The sequence below is a fragment of the Rhea pennata genome, chromosome 7, assembly GCF_028389875.1.
Source record: "Rhea pennata isolate bPtePen1 chromosome 7, bPtePen1.pri, whole genome shotgun sequence".
In the NCBI taxonomy this organism is placed as follows: domain Eukaryota; kingdom Metazoa; phylum Chordata; class Aves; order Rheiformes; family Rheidae; genus Rhea; species Rhea pennata.
The window spans coordinates 37,086,398-37,101,246 of NC_084669.1; the positions used below are offsets into that span (position 1 = coordinate 37,086,398).

General features: G+C 44.9%; 1 protein-coding gene across 2 annotated transcripts in view; it reads right to left on the reverse strand.

The window, feature by feature from the left end:
• The window catches only part of MICU1 (mitochondrial calcium uptake 1), a 117,729-nt gene that overhangs the window by 43,078 nt on the left and 59,802 nt on the right, over positions 1–14,849 (reverse strand). For both annotated transcript variants that reach the window (XM_062580366.1, XM_062580365.1), the window contains exon 6: positions 11,923–12,037. In XM_062580366.1, coding sequence (XP_062436350.1) covers positions 11,923–12,037 — 115 coding nt within the window. The remainder of the gene's footprint in view (positions 1–11,922; positions 12,038–14,849) is intronic.

Below are 14,849 nucleotides of genomic sequence, written 5' to 3' on the forward strand. Positions count from 1 at the left end.
CTCCTCTTAGCAAGTGTCTAGACAAAAAAGCTCGGAAGAAAACACAAAAGGAATAATTTTTGTTCAATTAACAGATTAAAACGCCTCAGTTATCAACTTCTGCAAAACAGCTCTTTCCCACGCAGCCCACATTTCCGTTTCATACTCTGCCACTAACAACATTTAAAGCTAAAACACGGTGCTGTAATTTTTCCCAATTAAGCTAATACAACAGAATTTCTCTTACTCTGCTGCTTTCAAAGACGAGCCAGCTACACGCAACTTCATGGCGTATCGGGATTTCAAGGGAACCCTGCAGGCTACAATTACTGCTCAGATCATTACCTTAAATGACGATCTAAAACTCGGCCCTGTTTCGACCTGCAGACAGCTCTTCTCCCCTCCCAAACTCTCAGCGCAGTACACAGACCCCTGGTGAGGCCGAACCCCCGTTAACCTCATCTGGTTCAATGAGCTTTTAATATTTCTAACAGATGGTCAAAAAGCAGTAAGTATTTCTGCAGCCTCCGTTCTGCATTAAGACGTCCCCCAAGGCAGTGAGGTGATACTCTTCTTGCTCAGAGCACTTGATGATCCAAAAGAGCTTGCAAATAATCTCCAAGGGTCCCTTTACCATGATTTTTGGCATTTGTTGAATTGCAACAGGGCCACGGTCTCGGCTGGCAGCCGAGCAGCCATTTCGCTAACGACCCTCACCATGCCCACCAAGCCCCACCTGCCCAAAACAGTTCAATCAAGTCTTAGAAGCTGTAATGGTTTAAAACCAACGCGATCACACTATTTTCCTTAAAGGAGTCCCTCGGCACACACTTCAGTAGCAGAGGGTACCGTACTCACTTCAATCAGAAAAAGCCCTGCACAGTTTGTTCCCATCAAAACAAACGTGCAATTCACGGTCCTCATCGGTGAGCTAGGTTTGGGCCACCGAGGGGAAGGGCCAAAGAGGAACCACTCAAACAAGAAGAAATTAATACAGAATTAACTGAACAGGACGTGGTACATTACTTGCAGCTCCAGTTCAAGGCAAGGAGACTTTTACACCGGCTTTTCTCCTCGCTACGAAAAAAAACCTTAGCACTTTATTGCTAAAAGATTCAGCAACCATGTTGAAGAGGTCCCTTTTTGAATAACTTTATGCCTTACCCAGCTGTACAACAACATTAAACTCTGCTGCAGGAACGGCCCGTCACTAGACGCTTGATAAACACGGCTCGCACAGTCCTGCGGTTACAATCTCTGGATTTCCAATTTCCTCGCGTAACGTGCCACTTATTCAGGCTTTAAATTCAAAGCATCAAAACAGAGGGTGTAAAAGAGTAGATAACTGTACCAATCACCAGCAGCAGGTCGCGTGTTATTTTCCCTTCAGGGGAAATAACCCAGTTCTGCAGCACAAGCCTGCACCTTTACAAAAACGGATTCTAATTTACAGATGTATACAAAAGCCTCCCTCATCACAGCCATCCATCATCTCCAGTGAAAATTCCCCATTTCCCTGAAGTGCAACAACATTAAACACCTGCCAACTACCCTCCGAACGCTGAAATAACGTATGCTATTTTATTCGCTTAAATGGCAAGTAGTGTATGAAAACCTGGGAGCGATTTCTCTTTATTAGCCCCAAACTCTAGCGCGCTGCTGAAAGAGCTCAGCTCCCCTATGAGGAAACAGGGCAATACAGAAAGTTGTAATTCAGTTAAAAGATGCTAGAAAAATAGTAATTTACACGTCTTTTTTTCTCTTCCATCACCCTCTCTGCTGGGGTGTGATGCCATATATTCCAAGACTGGAAAAGTTCTTATAAATTGGTTTCGTTTAAGGAAAATACAGTACCACATCCCATCCACGTGCACACAGGGCGAACAGAAAGCCAGGAATTTAACTTGCCCTTCGCAAAGGCCATTCCCTCCCTTACCCTTCTCTGAACAGACATTTTGCAGAGCCATTCGGCACAGCCCCAGAGGAGGACACGGCTGGCGAAATTAAAACGAAGAGCTCTGCCTCCAAGATCTGCAGGGTAAGTGTTTTCCAGGGGCTGGAAAGGAAAGCAGCTTTAAATGGGCTAACTTAATTACTTTATTCTTTCAGCTAATAAGCTGCACAGCCCATTTCCTCCTCGGATATGCATATCTAACTTGGGTTATTTGTAACAGCTCGTTCCTACGCCAGATGTAAGCGGCAATCGCAGGAGCTGGCCGGCACCGAAGGCTCTCAGCTCCTCCGGCTCGGGAAGGGACGTCGTTTAGGATACGCGTCCCACGTCTCCGGACCGTCCAGATTTAACGGTCTCAGGCGAGATGATTTCTGCCTCTCTTCCTGGATGCGATGCTAACTGAAATTTGTTGTGAAGCATTTCTCCGACAGGCAGCTAAAGCTCCCCTTGCGCCCCGCGTCCCATCGCTCTCGGTTAAAGCGGCCCGCACAGCTTGCAGCTCTCCGCCTCCCCGCCACGGCGTCCTTCAGACGCTCGCAGGCCGTTACGGCCGCCGCTGCCGGCCTGCCCGGCTAGCTCGGGCATCCTCTCGCTTATTCCGCCCCCTGTTTTTACCATTCCGCAACTCCTCTAAACGTCCCCAGCGTCTCCAGAATTAAAACGCCCCCAAACGAATGTGATACTCCACACGCAATCATCATCAAAACCATTCAGAGGGCTTGCAGCATGGCTCAGTACCTGTGTTCGTAAGCAAAAATCATCTCTGGATTTTTTTGTTTTTTTTTAAATGGGCTGTGCTGCGTTTCCAGTTCTCTTGGATTTTCTAAGCTCTCTCCCCACGATCTTTTTTGACATTACACCAAGAGCTTTCACTAGAATAAATCTCCGCAGGCAGCTAGTCAGGAACTGGTCAGGGTAACTGCGTTGTCTTTTCTACCTTTATTTCTGGTCTTTTCAAGTGCTCAGTAGGATGCAGCAGAACGCTGTTTACTCGCTTCTTCCAAGTCACCAGCACAAAAGCAAAGACGCTGCCGGCCCGCACACCGATTCTCTGGCAGAAGACCTTTGCTGCCTGCTTCGAGGCAGGGCCGCCGGCACCGCCGCCGTCTTCAGGTCACGCGAAGGCGTTCGCAGCCCGACCAGGCCAGAAGCGTTTGCCGATTCGGAAACGGCTCCCCGAATCCATCGACTCCCCGGGCTACTCTGCTTCTTCAGCTAAGGCAGATGTTAGCGCGACGGGCAACTGGCATTTTTCTTGCGCCACCGATTCCAACACCACCCCCACTGAACAAAAAATTCAGCAAGAAAAACCAAAAGCCACAGGCGATAACGTTACAAACGACGACCGACGCTCAGCAGACAAACAGGCGACGGAGAGCAGCACCAACCGCTTCGGAAAACCCACCCAAAGCATCAGGAGAAAGCCCCAAGGGGCCTCTAAGCAATTAGATGGATTGATTAGGCATCTTTAAGCCAATTACGCCATTTTTTAACTACTTTGAATTATTCAATGGATCGATTTGCACTCAATTGCTCTTTACTGCCGTTTACTGCCACCAGCAGCAACATATTCCGAAAGACAGTAAATGCTCACTGATGAGAAACGTCACACTCTGCCGTTTTTCAGATCATTTGGTACTTTCCCCCCTTCTCTTTCACCAGATATCCATGCCCCACCCTTAAAAGAATCACTCTCAGCACATCTTTCCTTCCGACTCTTAGTGCAGTTAACACAGCACATGGCTATAATCACAAAAGCGGTATCCGTACAGCATCTGTCTCAGTCAGATGCGCTGCATGTTCGGGAAACGATTTCAAGCACACATTTACACTTAGCTCTCGGGCTTAAAAAGATCAAACTAAAAGTTGAGCCAGGCCATTTATATCTATTCAATAGAAATAATTAATATATGTGCACCGAAGAAGAATTAACTGGAAGAACTCAGCTAAAAGGAGTAGCACAGGCTGAATGAATTGCACAGGAGGAGAAGAGTGATAAGGACTGCACAGCCCTTCTCACCTAACAGGGCAGAAACTAGACAGATACGAGCAGACAGCAAGGGCACAGCCAGGCTTTTTGAAGTAGTGGGTACATCCACGTGAATTCCTCTTAATGCTTTCCCAAAGCTACAAAAAATGAGGATCGCCACTGCAGACGGCGCATCATCAGCCCAGCCTGGATGGGAGTTTAACCACAAAGCAGCTCAAGGCTTCACTGTCCATCCCGAAGCCTAGTAACTCCACGAGCAACTCGAGCGTGAGCAGGGGACGAAGGATCGAGACTGCAGCTAGGGAGTTGTTTTGAGAAAAATAAGGAATTAAACCCCTAACGATTACTACTTCTCCATCTATCCTAAAGTTACATGTACAAAGTCCATCAGAACCTAAAAAGCTCTCTATTTGGTTTATAATCAATCCAAAAGTCACACGGTGAAAATAGAGAGAAAACCTCATCCAGAGAGCACTAGGGAGATGGCTGCTCAAGCCGCATAGCTGTAACATTTTTCCTTGTCCTATTTCAGTCCACAGCATTAAAGGAAGCTTGCCTTTTTTCCCCTCCAGACAAAGATTAATACAATTTCTTTTCGCCTTAAATCACACGAACCAGCATGGTGATTATCTCCCTGACTCAGCACGGTGGTATCTTGGCCAAGAAATCTTTATTCTGGACAAGTTTGAATGAGAACAGCTTTGGCTGCAGGAAAGAACCAGGGTCATAGAAAAGCTCACCCTCACAAGACTGCAGCTGGGAGCCAACAGCAGTATCTAGCTCATTATGAACGACTGCGCTGGTAACAGGGGAAAAAACAGATCATGCACATAAGGGATCTCCAAAAGATCAAAGAAACACTTTTTGAGAATGAAGTAACGCTCTCCTACAGCGGCAACTATCCACAGAACTTAGATGGGTCTGACCCCAGCTCCATTACGGATGGGGAAAAAACCTTTTTACTGGTCCAGTTGTTTTCCTTGTGACTTATTCACACTATTTCACAAAGGGAATCCAAGTCGTAACAACTCAACTAGTTCTTTTTTTTTTTATTTACTCATTTTATAAACATTAATCAACCCAGAAAAGTAAAATAACTTCCAACTAAAGTAATCAAATCTGCAGCACAGATACTGAACCACAATATCAATCCTGCAGGTAAATTACCTTTAAATAGCTAAGGGATCATTTCTTACCACAAGGAAGAATTATAATTACATGTGAAATAACAAAAATTTATGTACTAAAAAATCTAAGTGTATAAACTCTATACTACACACTTACACTGCCAGTACTATAAATCTAAGCTTTAAAATCCAGAGAAACCAAGCTTTCTTTTTTTTTTTAATGCTCAAATTCCAGTTAAAAACTGGAATATAATGCTAGCTTTTACTGAGGGGAAAGCAGCTCCTTCGTATGCAGTAGAAGTATAGCCTACTTCTTTAACTAGAGTATGTTTGGGATAGGAAGCAGCAGCAAAGCAGATAAGCTTCTTCCAAGAGCCCTGCTAGCAAAGCCACGCAAGCAGCTCGACTGCAACACCCTTCAGAGCAAGCAATTTTCTTTTCTTGTATTCAAAGCAAAGAAATGCTTCGTTACGACTAGAAAACATTCCTTTCCCCGTGCTTATCTGGACACACATGCCCTCCGCACAAAATTAAAGGGCAAAGGATAGCAGCTAATCATATGATCTGAGAGACGTTCCCAGAGCATTTCATCGCTATCAATTTGTCATTACAACAGCTGCTCCGGGAATCAGGTAATAGTACTTATAATAAACCCGCACGATGCCAAAAACATTATTTCCCAACAGCAGGAGGTGCATTGAGTTAGCTAAATGGTCATGCCCAGCTTGCCTGTGCACCTCTGTGCACACGGGCAAGTGGAAAACACAGCTGATAAGGAGCCTGCCATAATGCAAAGGAAAAAATAACAGAAATCCTAAAGCACCTAGACAAAAGTGAAGTTAGCTCTCCCCTGCTGGTGGTTCCCGCATCCGAACGCGGCGCCCGGTGTGCCCAGAGGGCCTGGGGGCACAGCTGCCACGCTCAACTTACACATTCCCAACTTCTTTAAAAGCAATATAATGGGAAAGGATGGCAAATCACCTGTGCAGAAGGAAAAGTGTTTGAGAAAGAAAAAAAAACAAACAAAAAAAGAAAACAAGCTGTCTTCACTCAAAGCATGCTTGCAAACCAGCAGAAGTCAGTCTGCATCCTGCCCCTTCCACAAAAGGCATCCTTACAAGCTGACGTACTATTTCCCCACCAAACTGATTTAGCAAAAAAGACTCCCCGGCAGAAGATCCTTAAGTGGAAGTCAAACACGCCTGCACTGCTCTCCGTCTCCCACAAACCTTGTCCCTCACTGCTGCTCTTACGCTTTTACTGTACAGGAGTTAACATCATCGGAGCGCTCAGCCCTGCGCAAACCTTCTCGGAAGGGCCCATTAAAGCTATTATGTATCCCACGCGTTCTCACAAGGCTTATCCCAAATGACCTTCAGAGAGAAATGGGCAGGGAACACCGCTGCAATCCCTGCCTAGAAATAAATTACCCAGAGCATAAAGCAAAGTACCTCCTCAAATGGATTTTTCAAGAAAAAGGCAAGACAGTGATATCAACACCCTTGGCCTCATGCCATCCTAATCACGTCAGCAGACCGGAGAAAGGATTCATCAGACTCGAACTGTCCTGGCAGATGCACTGAAAGCAAGCCGCACACAAAAAGACATGCTGACCACAGGCAAAAATCAGAACTGGGTTATCCTGAGCCTGCTCTGAACCAAAAGTCCTAAACCATCACCTGCTGCACCAGGCACTTGCACCGTGAACAGGGCAAACACTGAGGGCTCACACAGTCTGCAGACAAGCAAAATAACTGAGCTGTCACAGTAAAGACAGGCAGAGTCATCACCTGCCAACCCATCACAAGGTAAACACCACCACACAAGAGGAAGAGCGTTCACGGGTGACTGCTGCTCACGGGGGGGTCGGGAACCTCATGGTCTGGACAGCCATCTCACCTTGTGAAAAATGTGAGTAACACTGATATGGGAAAAACAAGCAATAACAACTAATAAACACAAAAGCTTCTTAAACACAAGGTCAAGCAGACTGTGGGAGGTGTCCAACAAAAAGCATGGAAGGGGTTAACTAGTATAGTTGGCAAGCAGATAAAATCCTACTTACACTGTTTGGTTGTGCAAAAAGCATAGACTAGGATGCTGAGCTAGAGCCCTTTAGTCCGACTGAAACAGCCAGGCTCGCAGTCGGTAGCTTGGACAACCCTTGGGAGAGGACCTCTGCAGTGTTAGAAACATCTTGGGAATCCCACACAGCAGCAGCTAGGCTGGGAAAAAAAAAAAAAAGTACTCAGGTGCAAAATTTTGGCCGGGATTGCTTGCTGTACTGGTTTTCAGTTTAGATTTTTGCACTGGAACACACCCCTAACCGTAAAGGCTGGCAAAATAAACATCTTTAGGCACAGGGAGGCAAGAAGAGTCGGAGTGAAGCTGGGAAGTCTCAGGGGTCCTACCCCCATCGCAGCAGCAAGCTAGCGGGACGCGGAGGGCAGCCTCCGCTAGGGACCCGCGCTACCAGAAGCGCGCTCGGGGAAGCCGGAGGAATCCTCCCGAGAAAGGGACGGTTCACCCCAGCGGGACGCACGCCGCCACAGCAGCGCTGCGTTTCGGTGAACGGCAGTAGCAGCTCCCTCTCAAGACGGGCAGATACGCGGCGGCAACTGCTCAGGCTACACACCCGAGTGCTCTCGGTGAGCTATTCGGACCAGCCGACCTCACGCAGGCCACTATTCAAGCACCAAGACTGGAGCAGCCGGAGGCTGCTGACCTGAAGACATCCTTGCACCAGACAGCACGGATGAGGGACTTGTGCATAGGCATATAGCTAAAGTGAGGGTCTTGAAACTTCAGTAAAACTGAAGCAATAAACATCGTACATAACTGTAACAGGACCACAAACAAAAGAATTCCTAGAAATTTGAGGCAGCCTTATTTCATTTTCTTACACAAACGAGCCGTATGGCATTTGCTATCACTTTGCAGGATTAGAGCAGTGGTAGGATAATACATCTCATTTACAGCAGGGTAGGAGGCTGTAGTGTCACTGAGCAATATATATCCAGAACAACTGCAGACAAACACAGACCACAAAAAACTACTGGTCCTTCAGTAGTGCTGAAGAAAACAGAGCAACTTCTGTTGCAGATACCCACACTGTGTTGGAGATGCCACCAGAAAAATCATTTCCAGGGCTAGATGGTTTGTAATTTTTTTTTTTTTTTTTTTTTTTTTTTTTTTTTTTTTTATAAACAAAGCAGATCTGCTCTAGGTAAGACCACCCTTGAAGGGGAGGATTACCTACACTGGCACCAGGAACACCAACCCCGGCAATAAAAAAAAAAAAAAAAAACCACGGGTGCCTGGCACACCCGCTCCGCACGCTGGGAATAGAAGACAGAGCCGCAGGTCAGCTGCAGGAGCCCTGGCACGGCTTGCAAAAGATTAATTCCTTTGGCCGGAGCCAGTGCTATTTAACTCTCCTTCCAGGAGGGGTAAATTCAGACACAGTGACAGTCCAATTACGGGAACAACACTGACAGTCTTTTAATGCCCCCTTTCAGTACCTGTTAATAAAGTAGGCATTAGCACACCTGGGAAACAGACATTTGCTCTGAAATTGCAGTTGCTGATGATTGAAAAGCTCTTTCTCCCCTTCCTCCAACTGCTCAACAGTATTTGCATGTGCAAAAGCAAGAGCCCCTGCAGTTCGAGAAGCAAAGCCTTCACTCTCCAGTTGCTTTCCTATGCCATTTTAAGGATCTAGCTGAAATCTCATCTACATTCTGCTTACCACATATTTTGCTCATCTTCCTACTTTGGCCCCAAGATTTCAGCTCTGCTGGTAGTATTCAAACATCTGCACTCCTGCAAGCAGCTGAAGCAACACACACAGTGCAGCATCCTCCGGGCTGCTCGGCTATAATTGCTTTTAAAAGACGACTGACTTTCTGAAGCAGTTAAATGCTATTTTATTAGCTTTTCTTTAAAAAGACATTTTCACAGAAACACAGCAAACTGTGGGAACAGACAGTGCTGAAGCGAGAAATTACTTGCAAATAGAAGATGGTGACAGACTTCATTCTCTGCGCAATACTCAAACGGCTCTCTGCCAGTCACGCAGCTGAGCTGCGCCTCAGTCCTCTCCTTTTTAGCTCCCCAGCAGCTGACACACACTGCACAGTAACCGAATAACCAAAAAAAAAGCTTCAGCTGAAGTCAGAGGGAAGCTAAATACAGTGCAGTAGGAAAGCTCCCTAAATCCCTGTGCCACGGTATTTTTGGTAGGGCCAAGGAGATGGCAAGGGTGGCTCAGAACGGGGCACCAGCCGGCTCAGCAGACTTGCTGGACGTAACCTTCCCGAGGAAGCGCAGTAATACGAAGCTCCACGTGCATTTGATTAGCTCTTGGATTTCTCCTCATTTTCAGGTTATCGTCCTTAATCAGCTTTGAGCTCAATAAACCAGATGAGAACATGACTGGGCTCATCCTGCCAATGCAGAGCACAGCAGCAGTAGCCTCCTCTGCCTCCCTCCCTCCCATCCTATATACACTAGACTTCTCACTCCCATGCTCATTATCATGCTTTATTGCTCAATATGTGATCTTCCTCTTTTTAATATGTAGTGGTTTTCAACTATTTGATGTAATCTACAGTTTGCTCTTGTGTGGACACATTCTTAGCAGCTGGGTTATCTAAGCAATGCCGTGAGAAAAAGGATATTGAACTATCAGGTTTTAGATGTACTTTCTTCATTCTACCTTATTTATTTCCTAGGGAAGAAGCAGGTACTATTGGACTCCTGCAAGGCAGCAAACGCTAGCAAGGACAGTAAGGGAGAGAGTGTCGTAACAGTGAATTTCCTACCTTGCCCCAGGCCAAGACTTGTTCGAAAGTTTCATTAAAAGAAGGCAAACGCTTTAAAAATAAAAACAAAACTCTCCCTCTGGGGAACCACTATTTGAAAGTATCTCTAGAGACATCCTCTACCTTCTTTAAAGGTCAGAAAAGGACAAACTCCAAAAACATAACTAAAAGTCAGACTAAAAAAGCTGGAATGCTATTTTTTTTTTAAACAAGGCTTTAGCTTGCCTGCCCTTCACATCATTCCTCAAAACACAGACTACTCACTCTGTCTCCTCCCGTCAGTTTGATTCCCCAGAAACTGTAAACATGTTTAAAAGCCCGAGAATAAAGGAGGAAAATCCTTCACTCATGGTGAACACTCAAAAAAAGATTTGCTGCTACTATATGACAAGGCAGTCAGGCTTGTTTGACTCTTAAACCAAAAAAATTAAACCAAAATGAGAATAATTTGCCTTGCTGCTGATAATTTCTGCTCTGAGAAGGCCCATGAAATTCATTTTGCTCCCCACACATTTGATCAGCAGGTTGTTAAGAACAGCATAGCCATAACGCCAAGGACACGACCGTACACTAAACCGCATTCAGTAACACAACCCAATAGGTTTGCGAGCTTCCCATCTGTGAGAGATCCAAATTAAAAGTCCTTGCTATAGAAGCGGAAATACCTGAGATGGATTAATCTAGGACTGCGCTGAAATTAAGATGAGAAGGACAAAAGTCTGCTCAGACACTGTATAAAAAAAAAAAAAAAAAGCAGCAGATTAAAACCAGAAAACAAAGTCCTCGGCTCAAAAAAGCGGTATTTAGCCACGTTTTTCTTGACACTGCGGTCACGTACAGGCCTTCTCCCCCACGTCCGTTTGACCACAAGCGAGATCTCGAATGTTGCTTTTCTTGTGTAACGGATACTTCCAAACGACAACGTTTGCTAAGCAAAGACCTGTCATTTCCAGCTCTTTCCGTTCCAGAACGTAACATGGGGGAAAAAAAGCCAAAACATCTGTTGCTGTCTCAAAAGATCAATGAATTACCCAACTGACTCACTGAACAGAACAAAACACATACTAATGTCTAGTTAATTAATTCCACAATAACTGGTTTTTTCCTTAAATCAGTTCATCATGTAACAGACACACACAAGATTAGAGCAACGAGCTTATCTTTATACTCCCCTCGTTTGAAAGTCCAAAAATAAGCTGTCTCAGTTGATCTCAAAAGCAGCGCATCGCTTTTATCTCACGCTTCCCAGCGGGGCTGACAAGAAACTGGAATTTCTGTTGACTTTGCTGTTTGCCATCTGGCACCTCCCCAGGGGCCAGAGGAGCCCTGCAAAGGAAGCCGTCACTTGGCGTACCCCGGGAAGAAAGGCTAGAATCGCCATTCGACATTACCACGGGCTTCGGTTTCACCCTCGCGTGCCAACGAAACAAACCTCCAGGTCCCAGCGTTTCAAGAGCAGAAGACTTTGCCGGGACAGATTAGCAGCTCACATAAATGTCACAAGTGCAGCAGGGTGAAAAGACAGAAGGTATCTAATGATACTTGTTGAAACCAACTGCTTCACTCTGCTCCTCGTAGGACGACATCACTCGCAAGCCTGAGGTTATCCGAGTAAAAATACAGCTGGAGAACAGAGTTCGTAGTCTTGCACCTGCTGAGTAGCTGGAGAGCAATATTCGCCAAAGCACAAGAAGGCCATTTAATTAATGGGACGAGACATGACCAAAGTTTCGAACAGCAGGTCAAAGGACTCGTTCATAAACCATTTGGCCACAGTTTAAAATAAGAAATCTCTCTTCAAAAGTCAACTTGCTTATCTTCCTAAACAATTTGGAGCTAAGACTGAAATAGATGAAGTAACAAGAATTACTTACTCAGTTCCAGCTTAAAGCAACCAACAGGTTTTTACTTAAATTTAATTTTTATTTTACTTTTATTTTATATTTTCCCTTTTAGGGAAACGTATACAGGATACAACAGAAAACACACATTGCTGGTAAGCCTTTAAAAACTTTAAAAAGCAGTAATTGTAGAAAAAACTATACTTACTGGAAAGGACCGTAGTAAGGAAAATGTAGTCGGAAAAAGAAATGAGTCCACATTCTCCAAGCGCATAAAATATGCTGTCTTCATCAGCAAACTTCTCCCGCTCCTGGGATAATTTCTATTAACACGTCCGACCCACATCCCAAAAAGAAAAAATAAAGTCATCTATTAAACATGGAAATAGAGCGCTTCATTTCTATCCTTACTAGCAGCAAGCCCTTACACATACACACACGCCTACTATCACCATTCACATTCAGTGGACCTTTTCCAGCCTTCAGAAGTCTCAGAAACAGTCTGCGAAACACAGCGTATGCCTATCTTGAACCAGGGATAGGACACTGCACGCTAACCATTAGCGGTTTTAGTCTAGCTGAAATACAGATAAATAAACTACACGTCCATTAATGCTGTTTGGATCTTAGAGAGAGTATAACGCTATGAAAAGTAGAGCTTTTAACTACAGAATTCAAAAAGGAAATTACTCGGTTCCACTAACAGTGGTTTAGTTCTAGTTATGCCCTACTGTAGCAGCAGCCATGTGAATGTAAAGGATGACCAAAGTTATCAGAAATACCTAATAATCAGAAACGCACAATTCAGGACTGTGTTCAGCAGTCTCCTAAGAGAACCAGGACAGTTACCTTCCATTCTGGCCCCATTTCTTTAATGCCTCTAAGTTTCAGTAGAAAAAAATCGTATGCGTTTTAACATCTGCTGCAGGTTTAGCTCAGTTGGTTAGAGCATGGTGTGGCTAATGCGAAGGTCGTGGGTTCAATCCCCATGTGGGGCTACGCTGAGGGTTGGACTAGATGGTCTCCAGTGGTCCCTTCCAGCCTTACCATTCAATGATCTGATCTCCCTTACTAGGCTAAGAAGTCACAACCACTTTGATCCACTGAAGCTTCAAAGACTGGAAAGGATCCATAAAACTGTTAGAAATGGCATACCAAATTCCACACTGGTGACCCATGTTAAGAATATTGCAAGAGGACACACACACACACACGCGCAGAGGAAGAAAACTAATATAGAAAGAGTACGCGTGGATGAGGTTATTCCATAAAAAACAAATCATGCAAGCACCGAAGCATGGTCAAAGCAGGCTGAGTTTAGGAACGGTTTTAGGAAAATAAAACACCACCACACACCACACGGGGGTCTAGCTACACAACCGTCCCCCACCGTTACCTCTGTCTAGCGGAGATCCCATCATAAACAAGATAAAGGAAAGAGAACTGGTTAACCAACAACAATTATAAAAAAAAGCAGGCAAAACATAACATCAAGTTGAACGGTTAGACTTGCAAGAGCAAGAAAAGCCTGAAGCAACCAGGTGGTTGCTTTGACTGAACGCCACTAAGAAGCCTAAGTACATATATCCCAGCAAGAGTTAGCATCCAGCCTCCGAGGCCGAGACCCCCTCTCGGCACCTGACGTCTCTCATCGGGCTGCTGCTCGAGCGAACTCACCGTTCTATGTGACTGCACATTGGGGATGAGCTCAGCTAATAATTTAGATGAAAATTTTACCCGTATCTGGCTTGGAAACCACAAGAAAAGAGAGACAGAAAAGTCATATTGATCACCAAAAATACAGTTTTCTGGAAAAACTTCAGCTCAGTCGATCAGGTAAGAACTGCAAACACACTAAGGGTATTCATTTCAGGCAAAAAAACCTACTTGTGCTTATTGTATATCGGGTTGAAGTTTCATTTCCTAAAAAAAGGAAACCAAAAAACCCCCTGCTTTTACCTGCCTTCCCCACCAAACTGAGCAAAGCTGGCTCTGCTTAGGATCCCAAAGCCATTATTTAAGGATAAACAAACAATAGCCAGCTTTCCATAAAGCCGAAGGAAAATTCTGCTGAGAAAGCATTTTTTCTGCAATTGCTCCCTGATGGTGTTGTCAGCAGCGTCTCTCAGCCACACGCGTTATTTATGGGCTCTTTCGCTGGCTGTTTGTCTTCAGCAGAGTTGCTCGTAAACTAGCTATTAGCATCCACCTACTTCATTTGCTCCAAGTACTTCATGATGAAGTCCCAGAGGCTGCTTTATTAATTTTTATGGGTTTCTTCCCTGCACTTAAAATTCATATTCAGCATCAAATAGCTCAACATAACCCTCACAAGTTCAAAATTATGCCCACAGACTACCAATAAGATATTAAGTTAGACGCTTTCCAAAACACAAAGGTTTAGACAGATGGGAGAAAGAAGCATCCACTCATTCGCATCCGTCTTTGGGCCACAGTTTTAGAAGCGCCTACGTTGCTTTCCAGACGCCAGGCAGAAGCGTGGAGAACGGGACCGTAGACCGTCGCTACTGTGCCCAGCCCTCTGCAGCTAATGGAAATACCAATTTCTCCCACTGATTTTAATCAGGGGGAAAACGTGTAGCCAGGTTGCTACAATAGCTTGTTTTACATATTAAGGTTTTCAGGCTATCGGCATTGGGAGGATGGACATGGAAAATCCTCACGATGTTCAAATTCAGATTTTTTTTTTGGCTTACTGAGACACTAGGTCCTAAAATGCTTACCACAAAGGATGCGGGAACCTTTCTCCACAATTGGAGTGGCTGAAAGCTTCCTCTGCAGGGTTTTTTTCTTTCTTTCTTTCCTTCCCCCCCTCCAAAGTACTCGCCAAACCAGAGCAAAACTCAGGAACAAAACAAGGGTTTGCCTGCCTCCGTTCCTGTTTAATGCTGTTTAACGCTATTTGGGGACAGAAGAGGAACCACCAGGGGTATTTCATGAAATTTCTGGGGAAGATGCAGACTAGCAGAAGCATGCTAGAGATTTTCTGCAGGGACATTGCTTGAGCTGTTAGGTGGACCCAAAAGGAAAAAACCTTTCGCAGACAAATATCAGTTAATTAATGCTAACACATCTATCATCATCTAGGAACCTTGATTTTCTGCACTCTTCTTT